Source organism: Tachysurus fulvidraco, chromosome 8, assembly GCF_022655615.1.
Source record: "Tachysurus fulvidraco isolate hzauxx_2018 chromosome 8, HZAU_PFXX_2.0, whole genome shotgun sequence".
Taxonomy (NCBI): domain Eukaryota; kingdom Metazoa; phylum Chordata; class Actinopteri; order Siluriformes; family Bagridae; genus Tachysurus; species Tachysurus fulvidraco.
Window position 1 is genome coordinate 6,219,048 of NC_062525.1, and position 14,355 is coordinate 6,233,402.

Below are 14,355 nucleotides of genomic sequence, written 5' to 3' on the forward strand. Positions count from 1 at the left end.
GAGTGAGATACAGACAGAGACTGTGCAAGAAAGAGGGAAAGAGAGTGAACATAAGAGAGAATTGAGTAGGTTGGCTGGCTTACTAGTAGTTTATCAGCTAATAAGTTAGGTAAATGGTCAAATGAGTGAAAAACGTTGATTGAAATGGATAAAACATCTCCTAAATAAAATAATCTAAATCCACTTAAGTCTAAAAACTTGCTCTTATATCATTATAACAGTAAGCTAATGATTTTTTTTTTATCTGATTTTTTTTTTAATTGATTATCATTAAGGCAGGAAGATTTACCACAGGCTGCTTACATCTATTTTTTTTTAGTTACAAATATTTCCAGCATTACCAATGCATGAGTAATTTTCCTTCAAAGCATGTTCAATAATACACCATCCACAATGTGTAGGATTGACTTTATTAGAAAAAAACAGCTCCATCAACACAGCATGCACTAATCTCAATAACACACTCATCAGCCTGCACATTCATACAACCATTTTTTTTTAAATGAATCTAATTTTATGCAACACTTGTTTAATACAAATAATGTAACAATGGTCTGTAGAACCTGATCAGCAAAATATCACTAAAATAACTTTTATTTTTATTATTGACATTCTAGTTTTTAATGATTCTTCCCTTGTATCTCTTGTAACTCTTGTTTGTGGCTGTAAGGCTCATCCTTTGCTTAATAAATTATGGGCCTCTGCCTCTGCCTGCATTATTAATTCCTGATAGATGTCAAGATTAGATTTGGAGCTACTGCACTACTGATTGTACTGAGCTTCTTACTGAGTGAGTCTGTGAATCAGTTTGTCTGTGGGAGCAATAGGCGGCTGGAGTACTTTGTATTTCATAACAAATTAGGTTGTTAATGACAAACTATTTCACGTATTTTTTTGCAGAAAATAAATCAGAAGTGTGATCGAGGACTTTGTGAGGTGGTGTGTGTCCAACCATCTGCAGCTGAACACCTCCAAGACCAAGGAAATGGTGTTGGATTTTCTTCGGAATAAATCACTATCCTAACCTGTGTCCATACAGGGGGTTGCCATGGAGATGGTCAGGAACTACAAATATCTAGCTGGATGATAGGCGGGGCAGGACCACAAACATGGACGTTCTCCTCAGGAAAGGACAGAGCCATCTATACTTCCTAAGGAGGCTTGCATCCTTCATCTGCAAAGAACTGCTACACATCTTCTACCAATCTTTGATCACTGGTGTCATTTTCTATGCTGTGGTGTGCTGGGAATGAAGTTGCAAAAAGAGAGATGTGGCACGACTGGTGAGGAGGGAAGGATCTGTGGTTGGAACAGAGCTGGACACACTAGAGAGAATGGCAGAGAGAAAAGTAGCTCTCCATCCTGGACAACACCCACCACCCTCTGCACAGCATATTTACCAGGCAGAGGAGTGTGTTCAGTGGCAGACTGCTGTTTCTGTCATGCTGCACTACATGACTGAGGAACTCTATTCACCCTGGCCATTAAACCGTACAACATCTCTCAGGTATGGCAGAGTGGAAATATACAAACTGAGGAGTTAGTACAATTTATATGTATATTACCTATACATATATACATACATAATAACCTATTCTTCAGTCAGTAAGTAATCTATCCATCATAACCCCCAACCAAGGAGAGCACAAATCACATGTGATATTGACAGGAGACACTTACACCAGTCAGGTGAAATGTACATTCAAAATCCTACAAAACATGAGAAACATTCCAAATCATCAGGCCCAGCTACTCGTAATTCCTACTTAAAAAATATGCGACAAAGTTTTGACACTTCTTGAATTTTCACATTTCCTGAATAAATAAACGATTATTTAATGAATGTTTACATTTTGTATTCTTGTCTTAAAATGGCTATAAATGAATATACTTTATACATTGCATGTCTCTGTTTCCCTCTGATTGCTTTTCTGCGCTTTAATAACTGTAGTGAGAGTTGACTGTTTCTTCTTTTAGGCTTTCACTGAACTTCCTTTTTTTTCAAGGATTAAGGATTAATGATAAAGGAAGGTAAGCTAAGTAACTACTAAGTACCCATTGAAAGCAGACAAAATATACAACTTAGAAAAAACCGAACCTATATAAAAAATAAAACTTAGTAAGGCTAGAGAAGAATCTAGTCTAAGACATTAAAGGGTACAATTTAAAAAAATAAATATAGTCAAAATATATTTCTGAGCAAGATTAATTAAAAATGTAACAACAATTGTTTGTTTCAATGTTTAAAAATCACCATTCACAAGCATAATGTGCATCTGCAATCATTTAAGGTGGAACGGTGAAATGTATGTGTCTATGCCGATGGTAGGGGTAAGGGCTGTAGGGGTAAAGGTGGGTGTTTTCTGTCTGTCTACATTCAGGTCCCACCTACTGCCATGTACATTGTTACCACCTCATAATTGTCACATGCCTTGTTTCTGAGTCCTGTTTCTAATTAGTTGTATGGAGATTTCCAGATGTCTGTACCAGCTACAATACTACATACCCTGGCAGATCACTGTGTTTGTTTTTGTTGCATTGTTCTCTGAGTCAAAAGTATTGCCAAATCACACCCAAATGAATCTCTGTAAATCTCATTCAGATTCATTTGCCCCTTCGCTGCTAAAGCAGCCTTCACTTTTCTGAGGACGCTTTCTAGATTTTGGCTGTGGGGAGTTTTTTGTGGGATGTGATGTTTTGCAAGAAGGCTTGGCAGGAAAAGAGCATTACAGTTCATCCCAAAGCTATTCAATGTGGATTGGAGAAATCTAGACATTCTAGACAACTATGTGTGTGCAGTACCTGGAAAAACCACACATGACTCTCTGTTTGTTTATGATTGTGTCTTAGACGTTAGGATTTAGTAGTTTTGATTTTCTGTATATACAGTAAATACAACATTATTAGTATATAGTATAAATTTGATGCCAGTTGTGTTTCTTTTGGCCATGTATTTTATTTATAGATTTATAATAATAATAGTAATTTACCTTTTTTACCATGGGCTTGTTAGTGCCTACATGGTTTGTTAAAACACAAATGTGTGACACATGGTGCAACAAAAACAAAGAGATGAGTTAAAAACCAGTGTGTCTCATCTGCTCAGAGAATGTGATGCTTGTCAAAATATCTAAAATTATGTGCTGCTATTAAACAATAAACAACTAAAATATGAACTCTGTTGTAAGAGGCTACAATACAGGTTCTCAGCCAACAAACCTAAATAAATTGTTAACATATCTGTCAGAAGACAGACAGGAATAGATAGTACAAAGAGAAGGAAAAATATGAAAAGAAATCAGCGACGTAAGGTAAATAGACAAAGGAAAATCGATGTAAAAATACAAAAGGTTGAAGAGTTCATTCATTCATTCATTCATTCACTCACTCATTTTCTACCCCTTATCCGAATTGCTCGGGTCCCGGGGAGCCTGTACCTATTTCAGGCGTCATCGGGCATCAAGGCAGGATACACCCTGGACAGAGTGCCAACCCATCACAGGGCACACACACTCTCATTCACTCACACAATCACACATTACGGACAATTTTGGTTGAAGAGTTGAAAGACTTAAATATGAGTGACTAAAAGAAGACAACCATCTTTAGCGCCCTCACGTGGTCTCATATCGCCTCACACTCAAAACAGGTATCATGTAAACCCCTTCACATATCATTTCAAATCATTAAAATAACCGATGATCGTTATTTGTGTATTTAAAAAAAATGACTAAACTATGTCTAAAATGACTAATAGACTATGTCTATTAAATTTCTATTTTATTTTCCACTTTTCAACTGTATAAAAAAAAGGAAAGAAAATATGTAAATACTATTAAATATAAATATTCATTCATTCATTCATTTTCTACCGCTTATTCGAACTACCTCGGGTCACGGGGAGCTATCGGGCATCTCAGGTGTCATCGGGCAACAAGGAAGGATACACCCTGGACGGAGTGCCAACCCATCACAAGGCACACACACACACACACTCTCTCATTCACTCACACACTACGGACAATTTTCCTGAGAGAATCAACCTACCATGCATGTCTTTGGACCGGGGGAGGAAACCGGAGGAAACCCCCGAGGCATGAGGAGAACATGCAAACTCCACACACACAAGGCAGAGGCGGGAATCGAACCCTCAACCCTGGAGGTGTGAGGCGAACATGCTAACCACTATAAGCCACCGTGTCCCCCTTGAATTTAAATATAAATATAAATCATATAAATTGTTAAATATTCTTATATTATTAAATATACATACTTTGTGTAATTTAAGAAAAGAACACGCCCAATGAGAAGAAAGCACACCCCCAAGAAGAAGGTTATACTTTAGCTTCTGCAAAAATAAAAGTGAAACTGCATCGAAGCTGCACAGAGGTGGAGTAGCTACAACGTAAAGCAAACATTTTTACGCACGACAAAAATCATTTCTAACGGCGACACAGAAACGCACACATTGTTCCTGAATAGAGACAACAAAGTCTGGGTATAACAAAAAAGGCACTAAAAGCTTTGTGAAACATGGAGATGAGGAGAAGTCATCCTGGTGAGTTTCTAGGATTTCTATTTTTCTTTTTTCGTTTTAAACAAATGACTTAAAGCAGTTTAATTTAAAAATGCATTATGTAATCAGGTTAATTAGGAAAATTTCATAAAACAAATTTGTTGAAAAGCACTGGAACGCTGAACAAGTAAATGGAGTTAATTGAAGATTATGCAGAAAAATTATACTTTTGTGACCTCTATGCAATGTGGGATAGAGCATTTTACTAAGCTGTTTGTAAGGGTATGATCGTGTGATTAGAAGTTGTCTACAATTTGTTATTACCAGAGATAGTTTGTGTAAAATATTAGAGGGTCTGAAGGAGATGGAGACGAGATGGTGAGACCCAGGCTAATGAACAACTTAGGCAGACCTTGGAAAGGGAAAGATTATTTGATCAGTAGACAATCAGGCGTTGTGCATCTTGCAAATGATTAATGATATTTTCCCTTCTTCAGTTTCTGTGTATGAATCATGCTTATAAAATCTCAATGTGACGAATGATCGAGGCCCTTCCTCTTTCGTGATACATGAGGAGCGTTGGTTCCTCTTGTGCAGCAGTACTGTACAAATAAATTGTGAACCTTTTTACTCTTTCCGGTGCCTACCAATGTGCTATTTTCTTTTTCCACAACAAATGCAAAAAAGTTTGTTTATTTTTTTATTTTTCAGTTCTATAGTATATTAACATTTGATAACGTTGAAGCCTAGTGTAATACATTATTCGAATTTAAATCATGGTCATATCAGATTTGTTAGGTATATCAGGTATGTCTTCATACTTCTTGAAGACTTAAATACATTTTATATAATCTCCTGTTAAAAAGGCTTATTTCCATTATTTTAATTTGCTGAACCTAATGTTGTTTAAAAAACATATAGGCTAATTTATACATTTCATTTTATCGTTTTAATGATACTGTCGTGGTCAGCGCACCTCCCACACCCACTGAACACCAACACCAGGAAGCGTCTCCTGAATACTAGCTCTCCCGGAATCCAACACTGTCTCTAATTGCTCCACCATTTGTTCCTCATCAGCAGCCTTCTATAAAGACTGAACTTGAACTTGACACCAGTGTGAAGTCTTGATCTGTTAAGAAAATCATTCTGAGCGATTCCTGGTTTTCTCTGTTCTGGTTTCGGTTTCTGCTTTTGTGTTTTCGTTTGTGATTGTTTGCTGCCTGCCCTGACCCTCTGCCTGTCTTACTGATTCCGATTTCTGCCTGCTCTCTGATATTGTGTTTACTTGCTCTGACCCTACCTGTACGATTACAAGTTTGTCTTTATTAAAAAAGCTGCAAATGGATCATCCGCCTTACGACTCTTCGTTACAGATACATATTAGACAGATTTTCAAATTAATATCGTTAATAATAATTTTCTTTTTTAAACAGAGAGGAGTCGTCGTCATCATCCGTACACAAACAATAAGCTGCCGTTTAGACATGTGTACAAAGACCACACCTTCACCAAAGCAGGTAACACATTTCCTCTGGAAGATAATAACTCTGATCATATTGGAATTATTTTTGTTGTTGTTAGAGCTGCTTTAATCACCAGTTTAAACATTCATAAACATAATGCTTATCATTTACAGACACAGACACATTTAAATAAATTATGTGCTCATAGAAAGTTTGTGTACAAATAAGTGATATGTGTGGCAGGAATGTAAGTTTTTTCATTGATATACAAAAATATCAGATTTTGGCCAATAGTATTATTAATGAAGATTGTTTGAAATTTGAAATTGTTTCAAACAGAAAGTGGTAGTAGACAATTACACGATACTGATTGGAGAAGAAAGGAATATGCATTCAGACCCTATAAACAACCAAATATGCGCCTAGGTGAGTCTATGGTGAATGTATAGCACACAGTAAATGATATAAGATAAAATGCATTTATACTAAATATAAATACAATACACTAAAATATAGTATTCAAATGTTTAGTTACATGTTTTAAGAGACACATGAAGCACATTTAACTGAAGTTTATTTGACTGCATCTGTATATCATTTCTTGGTTTTTGTTGTTTTTATTTTCTTTTATTTTCAGGAGAACATTTTGATTTGAAGAAACATCTTCTGGAGATGATTGTTACAGATCTGCAGACACCAACATTCATTGAAGAATACGGATACCGCCGCTTCATGAACGCTCTAAATCCAAGTGCTTATCTTGCACTGAGTGCCTCTGAGATGCGAAAAGAACTGGTGAATATGTATGTTTCCACAAAGAAGAAAGTGATGGATGCAGTAAGAACTGCCAAAGACCCAGTGCTCTCGGCTGAACTGTGGATCTCAAGCAAAGAAGAATCCTATCTGACAGTAACATGTCACTTCATTGATAATAAGTGGAAACTGAAATCCTACACACTGGACACGGCTCAGCTACTCGGCGAACACACGCCAGAAAATGTTTATCGGCAGCTATGGAGAATTTCAGAAGAATGGGAGATCACAAAGAAAATTCAGGTGGTGGTCAATAATGTTGATGGAATGAAAAAGGTTAGTCAACATTTAAACTGGACATACATACCCTGCTTCAGCCACACTCTCAACAAAGTCATCCTAGAAGTTGTAGCTAGCCCTGATTGGAGATATCTGCTGAAGAAATGCCGCCATATCGTTCAGTTTTTCCACCAGGAAAATGAAGCATTATGGAGTGACCACTTGGCCCAGTCTTCTTGTGTTGACTGGCTTTCGACACTAAACATGGTGGAAACGATCTGCAAGCAGTGGCCAAAGTTTTCCCAACTCTCCAGTTACAAACAAGCAGATAAACTTTGGCTGAATGAAAATGAAAGGAAGTTGCTTGAAAATATAACAAAGGCTCTTACTGTTGTTAAAGATGTGACATGGGAGATTGGGACACGTGGATATGTTCAAATCTCCAACATCATACCTCTGCTTGTCAAGCTTAATTTGAGAATCCAAAGGCTAAGACAACAAGGCAACAGTGTAGCCTTGAGACTCATTGAGAAATGTCATCACCACTTTGGAAACATCAACAAAAATATATGGTTCATTGTTAGCACAGCACTGGACCCTAGATTCAAAAGCAGTGTACTGAAGAATGAAGAGGAAATAGTCAAAACAAAGATAAAAGAAGAAATGTGCAAACTGGCAAGTGCTGTGATGAGTAACGATTGCCAGAGAAACATTTCAGGCAAGGTGAATTATGAAGATTTATTCCTGCAGTATGCTATAGAAGGTGATGTCTCAGCAACTCCACTTCAATACTGGGGAGCTATGAGCAAGTCTAATGACATGTCAATGGTTGCACACAAATACCTCAGCGTGATCTCCACTGCTATTCCAATAGAGCGGATGATACATGAGGACAAATCCCGGTTTCTTTTCAACAGGAGGAAATGCTTGGAGCCAAAAGATATCAACATGATGCTGTTTCTGAATGGTAATCACCAAAAGATATGAATTGTGGTGGTGTGGGAAACACTGTTCTACTAGAATTTCTAAACACTACACACTTTCCTGAACTATTTGAATTCTCTTATAACTTGTAGTAAATGTCATTCACGGCATTTAAAATCGAGCGACATTGTCATTTCTCCACTCAATTGAACATCAAAGGAGTTCTGTTTACATTAATAAGAAGACATTTGTCTTGTTATTAATGTTTCTAGAGGGTTCATGATGTGATCATGCAGGAGCATCATAGACATCTGGGAAGATAATTCAAACCTGAAGTCGTTAGGATTATGTCAAATCAAGATGTGAACACGTGATCCAAACACATGATCGCCACATTGTGTGAGGACACTTACTCTCTATGGGACAGCCAGTTCATTACACCATACACCAACACACACACTCACACACAATGTCACCAAACCACTGACCAGTATGTTTTTGTGTCATTTTTGTGGGAGAAAACCAGTGAACCCAGAGAAATCCTGCATGAAGATGGAGAGAACATTTGAAACGCTGGACTGACAAGCTGAGAGACCATGCCAATGCCAAATGCCAAAAAAGAAATGCTGTTTTTGTTTAACTTCTGCTTTTTCAAACCTTCTGTGATTTTTACCTATTTATATATGTAAAAAAAGCTCTGAAAACACTATGTAGAGAAATATAAATGTAACTGTATGAAGCAATACTGTACTGTCTGATCATGTGAGACAAATTAAACATGGTTAACCATATGTGCTTCCCAAACATTCCATTCTAGAGTAAGACCCTGTTGCTACAAAGGCTTTCCACTAGATGTTGGAGCATGGCTGGTGGGATTAATGAGCATTAGTGAGATCATTTATATTTACAGCATTTAGCAGATGCCCTTATCCAGAGCGACTTACATTTTGAGGGTACAACTGAGCAATTGAGGGATAAGGGCCTTGCTCAGGGGCCCAGCAGTGGCATGAATCAAACTTACAACCTTCCGATTGGTAGCCCAACACCTTAACCACTATGCTACCACATCCCACATTCCAGATCAGACACTGTCATGACACTTATGTTTGGTGAGGAAGTCTGGGGTGCAGTCAGGGTTCAAGTCCATCACTAAGGTGTTCAGTGGGCTTGAGGTCACTCGTGTTCTTGACCTCCAAGCTTGGCAACTATTTCTTCATGGAGCTCATTTTGAGCATTGTAGCACTGTCATGTTGGAACAGGTTTGAGCCTCTTCGTTTCAATGAAGGAAAATTGTAATGCTACAGCATACAAAGCCATCCTAGAAAATTGTTTTTGGCAAGAACCACATACCTTTGTCCATACTACACTGTATAAAATCATAATCTGCCATACAAGAGTATCACATCTTTTGCTCCCTTTGGGGATCTTCAGTGGGTCAAAGTGATCCACAAAACACTGGGATTTATACCATCAAAGATATCAAGGAAATTATAAACTTTTAATATGGTCTTTAATTCCCTGACAAACAATGCTGTGAATGCAGCAATGAAAAGTCATCAATTTTTGTGCAATGGATTTATGTATGTTTGTTGTTTTTGTTTTTTTTTTGTAAAAGTGAAACAAGGTATTGTGACTTTTATCAGTTACCAATGGGAAGTGATTTGCATGCACAGAGCCCATGCAAATTAGGGTAAGACAAGTTCAATGGTGAGTTTTGAATTTTCTTTTGTTCCAATGAGACAGCAGTAGAAAAATCAGTCTTCACACTAATGCTTAGCACAATAAGTAAGGACAAGGACTTTTAATATGAATTATGTCATGTCGTACATGTTATTATGTCATTTTTTTATATTGTATAGTGTGGCTCATAATATGGGATTACTTTTTGAAAGTGATTTTACACATCTGTGAAACTGAGGCATGATGAGTCACATGTGAGGAGTCATGTGAGGAGGCATGATGAGTCACACCTTCAAGACAAATGAGAAGATTTGTTAGTCTGACAAACCTAGATTTTAACAAAAGCGTAAACACGAAAAGCTCATACTAATACAGACATTGCTCGTCTTCAGGGTAGAAACTACAAAACCTGTTAGTAACGAAAATTTTATTCAATTTGTGGAACATGGCAAAGAAGAGAGGTGATTCTGTGGAGTTTTGTTGTATTCATTCATTAATCTTTTATAAAAATTGTGGCCCAAGGATTTAAACTGGTATAATTCAAACATGCATGACATAATATAAGATAACAAAGGATCCTAAAATTAACAATGTGGAAATTATTGCCATTAAAATGCTGAAGATGAACTGTGAGTAATCTCCCTGTTTTCCCTAATCTATCTATTTCTTAATAGTTTTATCTATAGTGTGCAAACAAACAAACAAACAAATAAATAAATAAGGGAATACTCAATTTTCACAGAATAACACACAGGCAGTTAAACTTTAGGCATATGTGTGATTTTGAATCAGTTTCAGCTGCTTTGGTATAAATGAAAGAATAAACAGAGAGGCAATAGGAATGGATTTGCATGTGTTTACAATTGCTCTCTCCTTATCCTCCCTGACTGATTTGTCTCCAGTTTTGTGTTTTGACTTTATACTGGTGCAGTTGACCCTGGGTTCCTCCTGGTGTATGACATTGCTGGCCTCATGTGGCCAGAGTGTGTAGGCAGTTTCTGGATGACAAAGACATGGACAAAGGCTCTGTGGCGTTATGTATCAAAGGACATGTAGCCGCCAAGCAGAACCTCAGACAGAAATCCTCCGGGACACAATCTGCCATTTCATCAGTAGCATGCAGATGTGGTCAGGAGTGCATACAGGCATATAAGAGTCCTACACACTATTGACATGGTATTAAGTTTGATGATTTTGAATACATCCCACAATGGGTTGATGATTTTGGTTTCCATTGACCATTCTTACATCATTTTGTTGTTTTTTTTTACACATTACACAATGTATATAAGTAAAGATTTTAACGATCTATGATTTAAGTGCACCTTAATTTTTTTCATGTACTAGGAATTATTTAGTTATGCAGTTATGTAGTTATAACATACATTCTCTGGCTAGGCACTGGAACTCTGAATAAAATGAAATGGAGGTTATGTAGAATCATGGATATATGCAGTAAATAATTTAAAAAAGCAAAGATTTTGATGTGTTCCTTGTATACAGGGATTACTGTATGACTGCATAATGAACATGTTGATGTCGGTGCCCATGTTGATTTTTCAGGAAGAAGGAAGACATTGTAGAATACTTAACATAACCATGACTTACATTCGTACAGCAGGTTCATCTTGTTTTACAAATGTAATCATGGTCATGTTAAATATGGTTCATGTTATTTGTCTTATTCATAAATGTTATATTACTGTCCTTCATTCATCCAATCATAAATGTTATATTACTGAAAAAAATCATTGTATAAGAGCTGCAGGTTGAGGAAGCAGACAAACCAAAAATGGCAATTAGAAGTAAGATACAAATAAGATAAAGCTGCCACCAACTGACAAACCACTGACACTGAAGACTCTGTCCATAAATACAGTGTATTTAATAAATAAATGTATCCTCACAGCAAACTCCACTATTTCAAAGTTTATATATTTCTTCTAAATATTATTATTATTATTATTATTATTATTATTATTATTATTATTATTATTATTATTATTATTATTATTATTATTATTATTATTATTATTCAAAAAAATCTGATTATTATTTGCATTTGATTATATGTGGAATTCTTGTATTATTTTGTTGGAATCCTATGTGTTCAATATATTGTATTGTTCTGTGTTTTCATGTGTTTATTTTTTTTTATTGCCGTGTGTGTCTTTGCTTTGATATTATTACTACTAAACACTATCCCTTTGGTATCCTATAGCAAGTATATAGTGTGTGTATATATATCTATATATCTATATCTATCTATCTATCTATCTATCTATCTATCTATCTATCTATCTATCTATCTATCTATCTATCTATCTCTCTCTCTCTCTCTCTCTCTATATATATATATATATATATATATATATATATATATATATATACATATATATATATATATATATATATATATATATATATATATATGTATATATATATATATATATATATATTTACACACACACACACACACACACACAGATGGGTATAGATACACTGCTCATCGATAATTTGTAAATTTCTAACCTATTAGATTTTTCAACTAAATAAATAGAAATTTTTAAGTCTTCTTAGGGCATTTTGAAGTCATTATTTGTGCTGTGGTTAAGGAATGTCAATCACTAATGTCAATAACTATCTTTATTGACTGTTAGGAACCTCCACATGATGGAGACATAAGTACAAATATAACATAGTGGTTTTAAGTTTAGTGTTGAAATTGTTGAAAAATGTTTATCTCAAGCAACAATTTAATTGCTTACAGGGTTTTGCTAACAATGCTTTGCTAACAATAGCATTTTGTGTTTTGCTCTAAGAGGAATCATGTAGCAGTTAGCATGTGGCTAGCTAACATACAATAATTTTTATATTTTTCATGTAGTTAAAAGTATTATAATGATTTATAAAATATCTTTTGGGCAAGCAAAATCGTTTAGAATGTGATATTGAATTAGTTCTTGAGTAGTAAATAATGAAATAACAAGCATCATTTATTAATATGATTATAAAAATTTGGAGGACTTTATTTATTTATTTATTTATTTATTTATTTGTTTGTTTGTTTGTTTGTTTGTTTGTTTAACTCAACCATGATCTAAATGCCCATCTCCTCTCCATAAATAGCTTCCAATCTGCGTGATTTCTGATGTTTGCTTTAAGCAGCACAGCTTGCTATCTTTCTAAAGAGGAATATGTATTTTATTCTTTCTACCAAAGAAGAAAAAATACTTCGTTAGCTTTTAATTAAACATTTTTTTATATTTTTTCTTGTTGCATTTCTATGCATGCATTACAAGTTTAAACATGATACACACATTTCAATGCTGATTCAAATCAGCATTGTCAACATGGCTTTTTGACAGATGTATAAAAGTCCACATTATATGATACTGTATGTCTTTAATACCGCCGTTTGGATGAAAGTTTACAAGCCGGTGTTGGATCAAGGTAAGGCTCATGCCTCTGTCCTCTGTGATGAGCAGGATCTGGGCAGTCCGTGCTACTCGGGGAGCTATGCTGGATTTAAATTCCCCTGTTAAGACACTTTTCAAGTGTACTGATATTAATAAAAATGACTGTAGAGAGGTGTTGTGCTTCTGCATCAGTTTCTTAAATCTATTTGAACATGTACAAAACTGTTGAATGTGGCATAGTGGTCATGTGATACATCAGCTTGGTCTGGGTGTTCAAAGTATACAAAGTGTCTGCGTGGCCTTTGAGAAAGAGGAGAAGAAGAACAACATCAGATATTTAAAGAAACCAGGTAAAAAGAGAAATATGTGGAACACACATACCACATTCATAAACATATGTATGACTTTCATTCTTTGTACTACTTTGTGTGTATCCGTTTTTTTCCACCGTATCTCCCATGACACACGCTTGCATCCGGTTTTAATTACAACATAAGCTAGGTTGACTTGGGGTTCTTGAATTGCAGATGTTTCTCTGGCACCCGATTGGCCTATTTGACAAGAGCGTAAACGCATTTACGACATTTGGCTGACGCACTTATCCAAATCTGGGCAAATGAGGGTTATAGGCTTTGCTCAGGGACCCAGCAGTGGCAGATTGGTGGACCTGGGATTCGAACCTGTAACCTTAGCCACTAGGCTACCACATGCTCCAGCAGACATGCATGTGTTCCTAATAAAGTGACATTTTCAGGTATGTTATTTTGTAAGATCATATAGGCCTACATGTGAATATTTAAGATGCAGAAACCCATCCAGTAGGTGACATGATCTGTCTTAGAGCATCTTTACATTTCATTTTTAACACTGTATAATACACAGTTCTGAACAGACCTCAAAAACATTTCATTTAGAATAATTATTTTCTAAAAAGATGTTAGCAAAAAAGCATCCTGGGTATAATCACCCCAATTTAAAGAGGTGTAACAAGCTACAGTGAACGCAGTGTCCCCTGAGTAAAGTATACTAATGTACTTATCATTATAGCAAATCAGGAAAGAAAACACCGCTAATGGTAGCTAAAGTACTGTAATTTAAAACACATACACTGTCAGTTGTTTTTTTAATAAGAGCTGTACAGATAGTTATTTATATTTCACCCTTCTTTTTGTCCAAGTTGTGTAATATAATACACTGATTCATAACATAAAATTCGTTTTTATTGGCTTTATGGAGTAGTGCCAATTTAAATTGGACCTGGCTGTGGAACGAGCCTCAGCATGCAGATACAGGAATGAAGTACATGATGCAAGTGTGT

At 35.8% G+C, this 14,355-nt stretch overlaps 1 protein-coding gene across 2 annotated transcripts; it reads left to right on the top strand.

Annotated features, from left to right (window-relative positions):
* Positions 1-4,368: 4,368 nt before the first annotated feature.
* Positions 4,369-8,729, top strand: si:ch211-152f22.4 (E3 SUMO-protein ligase ZBED1). 2 transcript variants are annotated; one of them, XM_027132728.2, is made up of 4 exons: positions 4,369-4,558; positions 5,953-6,036; positions 6,322-6,408; positions 6,620-8,729. In XM_027132728.2, exons 1-4 carry the CDS (start codon positions 4,534-4,536, stop codon positions 7,999-8,001), a joined length of 1,578 nt encoding a protein of 525 aa, XP_026988529.2. In that variant the 5' UTR covers positions 4,369-4,533; the 3' UTR covers positions 8,002-8,729. The 2 variants fall into 2 exon arrangements, with proteins under 2 accessions (XP_026988529.2, XP_047672898.1); XM_047816942.1 differs by lacking the exon at positions 6,322-6,408.
* Positions 8,730-14,355: the final 5,626 nt, after the last annotated feature.